We start from the raw sequence: 13,657 nt of genomic DNA, 5'->3' as shown, positions 1-13,657 counted from the left end.
GGTAACCTAACAAGTTAATCACACAGTTTGGGGGGGGCGGAGCGAGCCCCCAAGCGGCTACAAAATCTTTCCTGCACTCAAACTCATTGACCCCTTGTATCGGATGAAACCGCTTAGGCTTAAAATCTACCCCTCCCCACTAACTGAAAAAAACCGGAGTAGGCACACTTTAGATGCCGGATGCATAATTGATGCCCCCCCCCCCCCAAAATGTAATCCTGAAGCGCAAATCCAATGCCCACATATCCTGCCGGGCCTGAAAAGCCGGGCGGGCTCACCTCGCCCGCGGAAAAAAAACATTTGACCCAACGTATTTACAATCTCGGATCGACGTATAGTTCATCGAACATCGCCATTATCGCGCCACGGTATGATCTATAGACCGGGTGGGCGATGTTGACTAAATAAACGTACTCCCTCCCCCGACCGGTAAATGTCTACTAAGGGTTGGACCATACCCGGGGTGGCACCCGCACAAACGGAACAACCAGCAGATATCATAATTGCAACTGGCGGCTAGGGGTGGATATGAGGCGTGGTTACATGGTGAAAGGGGATGCGTTCTGATGTGTCCGCTTCAAACTCACTTGCAACCGATGGTCGCCGATGAGGCTGCTGCGAGGCGTAGCGTTGACTGGATCACGGCTGCCGTGGTGACGCCCGGAGGAGCACTGTTCGGAGTGCCGTCCGGAGGAGCAGTGTGTGGAGGGACGTCCGGAGTAACAGTGAGAGCGAGCGCCGTCTCTCCTCCCCTTTTTATGCTTTCCGTCCTTTCTCTCGATCTTTCGCCTTTCACCGACGCCATTTTGCTGGCTTCTCGCGATTTCGAGGGGCCTTGTGCTCAGATATTCTGTTCTTTCGAATTTCCTTCGCTTGATTCTGGCCTTAGTTATACAAATTTCTTGTTCCATTTCACGAAAGTTGCAATTGCAAATCCTTTTCTGGAGGCGTTTGCTTGGTTTTGTAGGCGGATGACCTGATAGTATTGCTGTATCTGTGGTCTTCCCATTCTTTATCGGGTTTTTCTTGTGCTGTAATCCGTTAATTTTACTTCAGCTCGCATTGATTTTAAATTTGTCTTCACTTCTCATTTTTGCTTGTTTTGGCCTTCTCTTCAGAAACCGCTCCAGATTCCCTGATGAGAAAATTGCTGTTCTTTCGTGTCTCGGCATGGCGAAATCCAATATTTGCCTCATCTTCAATTTGACGCATAGTCAAGCTCCCTGGATGTTCATCTCTCACAGATGTTTTATCTTTGCTGGTTTAAACGGAAAACTGTTAGCGTGGCTATTCGTTCCGGCTTCTGAAGTGGATGATTTCGAGAAGTCCGGAATGCGGCCACTCGCTGGGTTTTACGTTCATCTTCTGGTAACTTGATCCATTCGGTAAACAGCAGGTCCTTGCAATTTACAAGTGACATGTTGCAGCACTGGGGTTGGGTGATTTTCTGCCGCGCAACGATTTCATCTCCAGTTCTCGATCCATTCCGTGAAAAGCCGGCCCTTCTGAATTTGTTTCAGCTGTGTAAAAAGATATCTTCCACGTTTATCTTCTGGTGACCTGACCCGCTCTTTATATTCGGCGGATCGTTCCAATGTGCAATTAACCGATTCCCTTTTTGCGGGTTGAGTGAATTTCTGCAGCGTCTTGGTTTCATTTCCGGTTAACTTTTCTTCAGATTCGGTGAGCTTTTGTGAGGACTCAACTTTTGCGAATTCCTTCTCTGTTGATTTAGCTGTTTTGAGCTACACGGGCGATTTCTCTTCTTTAGTGGTTCTTGATTGTGAATTCGCTATTTTGCATGTAATTTACTAAGCCGCTCATCAACTCAGACAATTTTGTTCCGTTCATACTACCACTCTTCCGGCGATGTTTTGCGTATTTTCTGTGTACTGCCGAGCCGGTATCATGAAACATCTTTTTTTCAGCCTGTTTGCCGGCGGTCGTGCAACCGGGTCAACTGTACATTGGGTCAACTGTACATTCATCTGTTCTTCCTTGCCGGTTGTCTTCCTTCCGTTGAGTTTATAAACATCCTGAACCAGAGAATAGTATACCGTTCTCATTTAGCTTCGGAGCTTTGGTTTGCAGCACCGACAATTTCCCCGCATTGCTTTATGTCTTGCAATGATCCCTGTCTCCTCCTGATGGCTTTTCTATGCAAGGGTTGGATTTGATTGTGGGTTGTCGGGTATCTACGGATTCACCTTCGATTGGTGGTTTCAGTCGTGCAATTGTCGTTGTTGATTTGGCCCGCTGATTGCTGTTGCAATGTGTTTGCTGCTCACTCTTCCCTTGTTTTCCCGTTTGGCATGCCACCTGCCTCCTTAATTACTGAAGCCGGAGGTGGGCCGCGCCATTTGTTGGCGTCCTCTTTCTAGTACGTGACTTCGGGAAGGTTTGGCCGATCCGCCTCTGCTACTGGGAGCATCCTGAATGGCCGTTAGTCTGGTCATAGACACTCGTTACAATCGTTTCTGCCGCGCCGATCGCCTCCAATCAGTCGGCGGCGGCATGTGTGCCTGCTCCATTCGCTGCGTCATTTTGGGGCGGAATGCCTCGCTGTTTTCGCGCGTAGCGTGGGAGAGGGAAAGGAAGGTCGGGACAGGAACACCTGCTGCTGAGGAATGTGCACCAGTGAACTCAGCCTGCGTTCAAAATTTTTATGCATAGTCTGGTGAAAAAAATGTAATCTCATTACACGACTTGTAACGGCACACACGCTCGTTTTTTCCGCGAGGCTCTAGCTCTATTAGAAGCGAAACGGCGCGCTGGGGTCGTATCAACCCCTCCGAAACCCATTTTGTTTGCGGGAAAATGTGGAACTTATAGAAAGAACACCTTTCTAATTTTTTGCATATCGATTTGCAATGACATGAAGATTATTTTGAAAAAATAAAAATGTGAAAAATTTTGGTCCCAAAAGTCATTAGAGGCAAATGAAAAAAGATTAAGGTTTTTGCTCAACAATGAAATTTTTTCTTTGGAATTTTTATATAGTAATATTAATTTTTGATTCTTCGCAAGCTTAGTGTTGTTTACTTTTTGTTGGCTGCTTAACCCGTTCTTGAGTTAAAGGCCATCAAACTCACCGTTACATACCGAAGTTAAAAAAATGTAATGCAATATAACTCAAAAAGTTTTGATCTGAGAAGTCTGATATTTTGCCAGGCGTCTTTGGGGCCTATGATTACCCCTAGGACCGATTTTCATTAAAATCTGAGGGATGAGGGTGACGGGCCTGGTACGATCTATCGTGGAATGCCCCAGCTCTCCGTCGTCCTGCGAGAGCATCTGATCGTCCTGCGTCACCGCGGGTACTGGCGACACGCGGGGGGATCCAGTGCCGGTCGAGGGTCGCTGTCTCTCCGACCCGATGGAGACCGTGACCGATCCCGGTCGTGGAGAGGATTGGCCGGAGGCCATGTCTCGTAGATCCTTCACAGGAACGATTTAACATGAGAACAAAAAAAAAAATGAAAATAATTAGGTAAAATCCAGATATTGCATTTGTACACCTGATGGCAGCACTGTAGTTTTTATCATTGCTGTACGGTCAGCCCAGAGGACGGGCGGCAATGGAAGTCGAGCACGGGTCCTACTGCCTCATTAACATACGGCTTACAACCTGCGCCACATACAGGGCCGCGATACTGCGCTAGTCAGCTTGTACCCAGGACAAACAGCAGGGAATCGTAAAATGAATTAGCAATTCGACGGAAAGATCTTGGATGAAACATCACATGCCCCCTTCCCAATTACAATGTAGCATTTACCTTAGATGCCTTCAGTTCCGCTAGCCACACAACCGTGGTCTCGAACCTCTCCATCAGCTGAGGGAGATCTGGGAACGAGGATAATAGTTCGTGATCATTCTATAAAAATACGAAAATGAAAAACAATTGTGGCATTTAGGGGAAGCCGGGGGAAGCCCGGGCGCGGGGGAAGCCCGGCCACCCCGTTTCCGGCTATATTATTCACATTAAAATGCTCAACTGTTTTTCCTTTCAGCGTGGCAGCTAAGGTAACACCAGCAAAAAAGTTAAGGCTAACAAAAATTGTATATTGTTAAAGTTATAGAGCAAAAATGATATTTTAAAGGTTTTTAGCTAAAAAGTGAGATATGTTGCACTGTTAATGTTATACCATACAGTACTAATATTTATACGAATGTTATGCAAGGATCGTTTAAGTGTTTGTAGTGAGGGGTGACGAGGCAGGCTGGCTTAAGTATGATATTTTTTTTTCGAACATCGCTGTTCTAAAATAAAAATTAGCACATTGGGGTAACCCCGGGCGAGTGGCCAAGCTTACCCCCAACCGAGAGCAATGCCACTAAACCACTGTTTTCCATGAGATAATAGGTACTGAGCAGGTTTGGTTTACACCTAGATCAAAGATAAATTTCGAAAATAAACATGTTATCATAGACAAAGCCAGTCATGTCACTTAAGGTCAACTAGGGTCAAACTACGTTTTTGCAGATAACGCGACAGCCAATGAAGCTAGAGCTTCAAAAATGGTGTCGTTGTATTCTTCTTCATAAGCAAGTCGAATAATATGCAATATGATGCATTAAGGTAAAAATAAAAATAAATTTTAAGGAATTTTGAAATACACATTTTTTGTCAATTTTGCATCAAGATTTTCATCGACCTGTACTGTATATGTGGTAGACGCTAGCTAAAATACCATTAGTGACATAAACTCTAAGACGTCCAGAGCTAATCCGTAACTTAATATTTCACTTTCCGTTAATATTTGGAAGACACATAATGGTTTCATCAACTCGTTGTAAAGCGCTGGGGAGGTGGCCGGCGTTACCCCTATCATCATCATCATCATCATTTATTTCGTTTGGAACTCCGTATTCACGGCTATTCTGTCCAAGTGTCAATACATAAATACATATACGCTGAATGGTAAAGATGTTAAAGGAAAAAAAGTACAGCACGTATGACGTGGTATCACACATTAAAACCAGACTATGCCGGGCTTACCCCAGAAAAATCAACACTTTTTTAAAACTCGATTTTCTCAACCTTATACTTATTCCACGAAACCGAATTTTTGGGAAGACACGGCCAATGAACTTAGCTAGCTAACAGGATATCAACATTTTATATAGCACGTATGGTATGTAATAAAAAAGAAAAAGAGCTTACTATGCCGGGCTTCCCCCGGCTTCCCCTACTCGAACCATGTCACGTCACGGGAAAATGCAGCCAAAAAAACAAAAAAACTTCTGAAAAAGATGTGATATTTACTCGAGCAATACCATGCCACGTCATAATGCGACCAAAGAAATACTTCAAAGTTAAAAAATAAGACACTGGACCATTGACAAGACTTGCCAGTCTGATCAGTGTTTCAAGTACTCGTGATACACCTATTTTAGTAGGTATACTCGAGGGCAGATTGATGTTCCACCACTCCCTACCCATCGGGCTCCCATGGCTCAGCACTGGCTGCTGCCGGTGTTGCCTGCCCTCAGCACTGCTCAGCACTGTCTGCCAGTGCCAGTGCTGCCAGTGCTGCCACTGGCAGCAGCCAGTGCTGAACCATGGGAGCCCGATGGGTAGGGAGTGGCGGAACATCAATCTGCCCCCGAGTGTACAAGGCTATCATCCACGTATGTTGGGCTGGTATCGGCGGTAAAAGTGGTTTACCATGTGTAATCGGGCCGTGTTTTAACCGCATGAGATTCCACGCCGAAAAATTTGAAAACCGGCTGAGGAATTTCTCACGAAATCCCATTGCCGGCCGCAAAGGCCTTTTCGGACCGAAAACGACCCCCACCAGGAAAAAATCAGGAATGAAGTTAAGAAGCACTTACCTCCCACTGCCAGCATTCCAGCTTTAAGGGCCTTCACCTGACCTTCTAAACTACCTATGCGCAGCTTCAGTGCAGTGCATTCCTCGTCCATCGCGCATTTTTCTTTTCGTAGAACAGCACAGTCTACACAGTCCTGACGAAAATGTAAGCAATGTTCAACTGATATTGCCTCATTTCCACAGTTGCATGGGTTATGTTGTTGTTCACCATCAGGCTTATACTCTTAACTGAATAAAAAGGCAAAAAGGTACCATACCTGATCATTGTCCCGTTCAAAATCGCCGGAAAGAAGAGACTGCGACGGCCCCGAGCTGTTGGATGGCGAATCCCTCCGACGTTTCATCAACGCAAGAACTTCACGCCCCTTCGCTTGTGTGTAAGCCTGCGCACAGGAAAACGAATTGGCTTAGCAACACGTGGGTCAACATTCATTTGCATCGTATAGTTGCGTCAGTGTTCTCCAGCACCTCGCTGACAAGTTATCAGCGGCCACATGGTCTGTCCCCGCGGCACCTGGTGAAGCTCAAATACAGTGGCGGTCGCAGGGGGGGGGGCCATCAGGGCCATGGCCCCCCCCAAAGCCAAATCAGGGGGGGCCATCATATCATTTGGCCCCCCCAAACAACCGATGGGCCCCCATGGCCGTATGGGGCCCTGGCCCGTATTCGATTGTCACGAGGCTCGAGAAACCCACGCCAGCTATTAACAGCTCCCATACCAGTCTTTTAGGGTCCTACACTGACCTCTGAGGGCCCTTCAGTGGCGGTCAAGCGTCCACATTGACCGCTGAGGCCCCACATTGACCTCTGAGGGCCCTCCACTGGCCTTTGAGGGCCCCTACACCGGCCTCAAGGGCCCAACCGGCGTCTGAGAGCCTCACACCGGCCTCTGGTGGCCTCATTTCTGTCTCTCGAGTCCCCAAGACTAGACTTTAAGTGTCTCTGAGGGCCCCGCACTGGATTCTGAAGACCCGATGCCGGCCTCTAAGAGCCCGCATCGGCCTCTGGGGGCCCATCTTGGCCTTTGAGGGCCCTCCGCTGGTCTCTGGTGTACAACGCCGGCCCATGCCGGCCTTTTAGGGCCCCACACTGACCTCTGAGGGCCCCATGCTGGCTGGCCTGTAAGGACCCACATTAGCCTCTGAGGGCCCCCGCACTGGATTCTGAAGACCCAATGCCGGCCTCTAAGAGCCCGCATCGGCCTCTGGGGCCCATCTTGGCCTTTGAGGGCCCTCCGCCGCTGGTCTCTGGTGTCCAACGCCGGCCCATGCCGGCCTTTTAGGGCCCCACACTGACCTCTGAGGGCCCCATGCTGGCCTGCAAGGACCCACATTAGCCTCTGAGGGCCCCCGCACTGGGTTCTGAAGACCCAATGCCGGCCGCTCAGGGCCCGCATCAGCGTCTGAGGGCCCATCTTGGCCTTTGAGGGCCCTCCGCTGGCCTCTGGGGCTCAACGCCGGCCCATGCCGGTCTTTTAGGGCCCCACACTGACCTATGAGGGCCCCATGCTGGTCTGTAAGGACACACATTAGCCTTTGTGGGCCCCGCACTGTATTCTGAAGACCCGATGCCGGCATCTAAGGGCCCGCATCATCCTCTGAGGGCCCATCTTGGCTTTTGAGGGCCCTCTGCTGGCCTCTGGGGTCCAACACCGGCCAATGCCAGTCTTTTAGGGTCCCATTCTGACCTTTGAGGGCCCCATGCTGGCCTGCAAGGGCTCACATTAGCCTTTGAGGCCCCCTGGATTCATAAGACCCGATGCCGGCCTCTAAGGGTCAGCATCGGCTTCTTTTAGGGTCCCATTCTGACCTTTGAGGGCCCCATGCTGGCCTGCAAGGGCTCACATTAGCCTTTGAGGCCCCCTGGATTCATAAGACCCGATGCCGGCCTCTAAGGGTCAGCATCGGCTTAGGAGGGCCCATCTTGGACTTTGAGGGCCTTCTGTTGGACTCTGGGGTCCAACGCCGGCCCATGCCGGTCTTTTAGGGCCCCACACTGACCTCTGAGGGCCCGTGCTGGCCTGTAAGGACCTACCTTAGTCTCTGAGGGCCCGCACGGGCTTCTGAAGACCCGATGCCGGCCGCTCAGGGCCCGCATCGGCGTCTGAGGGCCCATCTTGGCCTTTGAGGACCCTCCGCTGGCCTCTGGGGTCCAACACCGGCCCATGCCGGTCTTTTAGGGTCCTATTCTGACCTTTGAGGGCCCCATGCTGGCCTGTAAGGGCTCACATTAGCCTCTGAGGGCCCCCACACTGGATTCTGAAGACCCGATGCCGGCCTCTAAGGGCCCACATCGGTCTCTGAGGGCCCATCTTGGCCTTTGACGGCCCTCTACTGGCCTCTGGGGTCCAACGCCGGCCCATGTCGGTCTTTTAGAGCCCCACGGTAACCTCTGAGGGCTCCATGCTGGCCTGTAAGGACCCACATTAGCCTTAGTGCCCAATTCGGTCTCGGATGGTCTCAAACTGCCCTTTGCAGGCCCTGTACTGGTCTCTGATGGCCCTAAACTGGTCCCTATGGGCCCAAACCAGCCTCTAAAGGTCCCACACCGGCCTTTGATGGCCCTATTATGTTCTGTGGGGGGGGGGGGGCTCAAGCCTTACCTTTGGGCGTCACGCACTTGCCTCTGAAGGCCCACATCAGCCTCTGGGGCCCTACCTGGGGCCTTTGAGGTCCTTCGCTGACCCTTGGCTCCAACGCCGGCCTCTGGGGGGTCTGACAACGTACTCTAAGGGCCCCATTGCAGCCTCTAGGCGATAGGTATCGCCGAAGCGCTATCGATGGGCCCATAAGTGTAGGAACCATGGGTGCAGTGGGCGCAGTTGCACCAACAATAATTCTGCAGTGGGTGCAAACAATGTATTCTGCATCCACAGTAATCTGGAACAAAACCCCCTTTTCTCAGCAACACTGCTTTCCATGCAGCACGACAAATTTAGGATATTTGGCCCACTATCCATCTTCCGAAGTATTGGCTACTGTAATGGCCTTCAAAACTTACATTTGTGCTCAAGTAAAAACAAAAAAAGATGAAACGGAACACATGTGATTGAACAGTGAACAGATACCGATGAACTGTCAAAAGTTTTAGCACGATGATCTTAGAAAATGGCAGTTAGCCGCGCCGCCTTTACTTTTGCGGTAGTCCATTCACAGTTGCATGAATTATTGACAATATCAATGTTTCAAAATGCACTTATCGGTACCTTTTCGACATGGTACGGGGACCCGCAGTTGCTACTGTACACGAACCCCAACTTTAGAGGTCTGTCCTGTCCAGTAACAACCGATAACATTGATATCTACTGCCGGTCCCTGTACAAGAGCAGCTGAGGTTTTCTGTGCGTGCCCTCTGACAGCTTATCGTTGTTCCCTGTGAGGGTGCTGGGACAATTTACTCAGGGTCGCTGTACAGTAGCAACTGCGGGTCCCCGTACACCCTCAAAGCTCGCATTTCGCAATGAGCCTCCTCTCGGGTGCCGCTCACTACCCCCCCCCCCCCCCCGCTTCACCGGCCATGGCCTGGATTTCTGCACCCGTGCACTACGTCCGTGGGCCCCTTTAAAGGGACCCTCCCACCTTAACATTAGTTTTGAGTTGAGATAGCCAAGTTTGCGGCCAGGCTCAGAAACCACCATTTATCCTGGTCGCAACCCCCGCAGCTTTATGGTGTTCAAGAAATTTCTTCCCTTTACTTGCAGGGTGGGACCAGCGTGGTCCCTATCTCTTAACCATTACGGGAATCTGATGACGTCATCAGGCTTTCGAACGTCCGTTAAATGTTTGACTAAAACGTTTTGTAGCACGCGGTGGTATATGCTGCTTTGCGCGCAACAAATGCCGCACTTTCAAATAAAGTCGCTAGGAACAGCGGAGATCCCAAAAAGTAAACAAAAGTAAAAGTCTAATATCTTGAAAACCGGTGAATATTTTTCGATGAAATTTGGTAGATATTCGTTTTTGCTCTTTCTGAACCGAGCGACATCACTTTCATGCCAATTCATTAACTTTTTTGAAGGTGGGAGGGTCCCTTTAAGCTAGCACCGGGCCCCCCGGGTCAGCGCAGGGGCCCCTTTGACAAGTTGGCCCCCCCAAACTCCAAGTCTGCGACCGCCCCTGCTCAAATAGGCCTCTGTAGCCCATCATGCCCCAAACGAGAATCCCCAGTGCCCAGTGGGTGCGTCACCGTCTCGACGGCGCAGCGCCTCTGAGCTGCTGTTGGCCCAGAACTACTTGTCGGGACGGTTAGTGACTAAGAAGAGCTCTAATAGCCGTTTTCACGACGGGCTGTCTGGTGAGTGCACCTAATTTGACCAAATATGCACCTAATCTCTCTTAATACAGCAAATATCTTTATTTTATGAATTTATTTCAGTGTTTTAACCGATGATGCTCTCTGATAATATGACAAAGGAGGTATATAAGCAATTAGTACAACCCTAGCTGATAGCTACTAAGACTAACCTGTAATGTGTCACTAACCTGTCCTGCTTCCTTGATCATTGCTGGTCCTCCGTTTCCAAAGGTAAACAGACAGACGCCATTTACACTGACTTTTCGTCCGCATTCACGTCTGTAAACCATGTCCTACTTCTACACAAACTCCGCTCATCCTTTCATATCACCGGAACTGCTCACTCCTGGCTTACATCCTACCTCAGTGATCGCATGCAGCGCGTCGTATTGAATGGCAAGCATTCAGCGTGGACTGCTGTCCAGTCCGGCGTGCCCGAAGGCAGCATTTTGGGCCCTTTGTTGTTCGCGTGCTTCGTCGCTGATATTCCGAAGTGTATGAAGACTGGCTGCCTGTTATATGCAGATGATGTGAAACTGTTCCACCGAGTGGGGTCCGATGATGATGTCGCTCTACTTCAGGCTGACTTAGACAATCTTCATAACTGGTGTAAAACATGGAAGCTAAAACTCAATCCGGTTAAATGTCAGACGATCACTTTCACTCTCAGGACATCTCCCATTCAGTCGACCTACAGTGTGAATGGTCATGAGCTCACTCGTTGTCAAGAGGTGCGTGATTTAGGGATCCTTTTGGACGCTAAGCTTACATTTGCGCAGCATGTTGACGCCACCATACGGGAATGTAATAAGATGTTAGGCCTAATAATGCGCAGTGTGCAGTTGCCTCGATGTCCCCGGCGGGTCAAATTTAATCGAACTGCGCTGCTTGCCGCCTACAAGGCTCACGTTCGCTCGATTGCTGAGTACGGCAGCGTTATTTGGAGCGGCGCAGCAAAAACCCACCTTGTGCGACTTGAGCGAATGCAGCATCGTTTTTTGATGTGGCTGGCATCGAATTCGGATGGAGATGGCTCCAGTCTCGATTACGTGCGCCTCTTGAACCGCTTTGGTCTGTGCTCGATTAAGTCCCGCTTTGTACAGGCCGACCTTTCTTTCCTACTCAACGTGTATCGCAGTAGGATCGACTGTCCCTACCTGATGGCAGTCTTTGGCCTAGCAGTCCCCAACAGACGCTCTCGACAGACAGGGCTGTTCCATGTACCGTTCGGTCGTGTGAATACTGTGAAGTCAGGGTTCACTGTCCGTATCCCTGCACTTTGTAATCGCTTCTTGCAGCATACACCCACTGCTGACATGTTGGCATCATCGGGTTCCGTTTTATCGGACATCCGTGAGTTTGCTCGCTCTCAGGGGACGTACATGTAATGTGCAGTATTCATTGTAATGTGCAATGTGCATGTGCTGTGTCACCTATTTTAATCGTGACTGCCACTGTAAATGGGCTGCAAGGCCTGTAGTCGGCTATAACAAATACAAGAAATACAAGAAATACAAGAGACACACTGAACCTAATTTGACCAAATATGCACCTAATCTACACCAGATGTGAACCAAATGTGTACCAGATGGCCGTCGTAAAAACGGCTAATATCACCTCACGGCCTCATCATTGAAAAGTCTGAATATCTAGTCCTGAATGGTCCAGATTTGGTGGGTTTTGTCGAAATCCAGCTGCATCACTTATGGATGACGGTAAGTCAGGGTTGCAGCCTGAGGTTGAGCGGCTTCAGCTTCAGGGTAAAATCTTCAGATACCGGGGGATGGCCGATTTAGATGCCGAGTGCCCTGGACCAGATGCCCTGGTGCCGGACCCGTTAAAATTACATCCATTCAGCACTCAGGAGGGACATGTAGGGACAAGACCGCGCCAACCGCGTATCAAGTTCGTGACACTCTGTATACCTATACGTTTTGCGTCAATTCTGTCGAGATGGAGCCAACGCTGAATGGACTTGAGCGACCTTCTCCGTACCTTTCGTATATGCGGAGTTGTAGCCGTGTGTATAAAAGCTGCGATGTCCAGTATTCTGCCCTGGTGGGCAGCTGTTCCGGCAGAGACAATTGATAATGTACGGCTCTCCAGTAAAAGTCTTGTTGGTTTTGCTTTTTCGGACATATCTGGTCCTATATAATGTTCAAATGCATAAGTATCAACCCGAATTGTGTGTATGCACATTTACCACGAGACTGTGAAATTGCATCGTTGTATGCCAAATACTTTCCGAGACATTCACCAAAAACCCCATTTTCTGCCGTTTGGGGTATTCTGGCCGCAATCTTCCTGGGATCGCCTATGACATCAGTAGAGCCATCTAACGAGAGGAACGCAGAAACACAGAATCATGAATGAATCGAGCGCGTAGTAAACGGTGTATGAAAGGCAGAGGCTATCCGGGTGGCCGGCGCGCGGCGCGCCCTTAGGCATCGGCCGACCCTTCGGACCGCGTGGGGTCAGAGGTCGCGCTCGGGAAGTCTCGGCTCTGGGTTTAAGCGCTGTGCAGTCAGGAAGGGAGGATAGGATAGCGCTAGCCCGACTGACTAGTGTCTCGGCTGATTCGTGTGGGGTGGAAGGGGCCACAGAACGGGATAGTGGCTAGTGGTGGATGATGGGATGGTGGTTAGGTTAGTGCGTACTGCGTAGAACGTAGCTGAACATGCATTGTTTTTTCATGGCAAACAACATGCAGCATAATGTGCGGGATTATGCCAGAACTCATACAAAAGGGTATATAATAATATTTCGGCCGAGGGAGTGGATCAGTGCCATGACAAAGCATGACGATGCTGCCAAAATCGGGATGCTTTTTTGCCCCCATTTTTTACCCCTAACATGCAGCGCTTAATCCGAACTTAGAGGTCCCCGACTGACCTTAGACCTTAAAATCGCACCTGTCCGGTGCGCCACCTTTTCTTCAGGGGCGCTCTTCTTGGTTGTATCTGTTCTTACCAATAACTAAAGCAAATCGAATGTATACCTAATAAAAAGGCATACCCACATGCGGAACTTTATATACCGTGGCGGTTGTAGCTACAACCCCAATTTTCAAAAGTACAACCCCAATGGCAAAACTACAACCCCAACATTGGAAAATTAAGAATTAACCTGAAACACATGAAAATGAACAAAATATGTATCCCTACAGAGGCAGATAATTGAGATATATCAAGAAAGTGAAGATATCAATAAATTAGGACATCTTTTTGAATTCCAGATGCTAAAAACATTGAAAGTGCTCTGTTAAGAACATATTATTCCGCTGAGACAGTGAGCAGAGCATGATATGAAAGTCAATCACTTCACACTTCTTAAGCATACTAAGTGAATCATATTGAAAGTGTTCCAAAAAATCTTAACATGTAACATGAAAGTGTGAGGCAAAAAAAAATCATAACATTCATCATACTTTTGCAGTGGCGAATCCAGCTCAGAGTTTGGGGGGGGGGGGCAGACCATAACAATTTATCGATTCTTTCCATGCCTCGTCCATAGGCGTAATATTAAAATT

The 13,657-nt window shown here is 49.1% G+C and overlaps 2 protein-coding genes across 2 annotated transcripts in view; one reads left to right on the top strand and one right to left on the bottom strand.

Moving 5' to 3' along the window:
- Nucleotides 1-13,657, top strand: part of LOC122387764 — a 146,585-nt gene that overhangs the window by 51,543 nt on the left and 81,385 nt on the right. The gene's annotated exons all lie outside the window — the stretch shown is intronic.
- The window catches only part of LOC122387757, a 37,830-nt gene that overhangs the window by 23,885 nt on the left and 288 nt on the right, over nucleotides 1-13,657 (bottom strand). The window contains exons 2-4 of the mRNA XM_043378206.1: nucleotides 6,093-6,218; nucleotides 5,837-5,969; nucleotides 3,777-3,844 (exon numbers count right to left, since the gene is read on the bottom strand). Coding sequence (XP_043234141.1) covers nucleotides 3,777-3,844; nucleotides 5,837-5,969; nucleotides 6,093-6,179 — 288 coding nt within the window. The 5' untranslated portion in view covers nucleotides 6,180-6,218. The remainder of the gene's footprint in view (nucleotides 1-3,776; nucleotides 3,845-5,836; nucleotides 5,970-6,092; nucleotides 6,219-13,657) is intronic.

Source organism: Amphibalanus amphitrite, unplaced genomic scaffold, assembly GCF_019059575.1.
Source record: "Amphibalanus amphitrite isolate SeventyFive unplaced genomic scaffold, NRLGWU_Aamphi_draft 000297F_arrow, whole genome shotgun sequence".
Lineage (NCBI taxonomy): Eukaryota > Metazoa > Arthropoda > Thecostraca > Balanomorpha > Balanidae > Amphibalanus > Amphibalanus amphitrite.
This window is presented reverse-complemented; position numbering and strand designations above follow the sequence as displayed.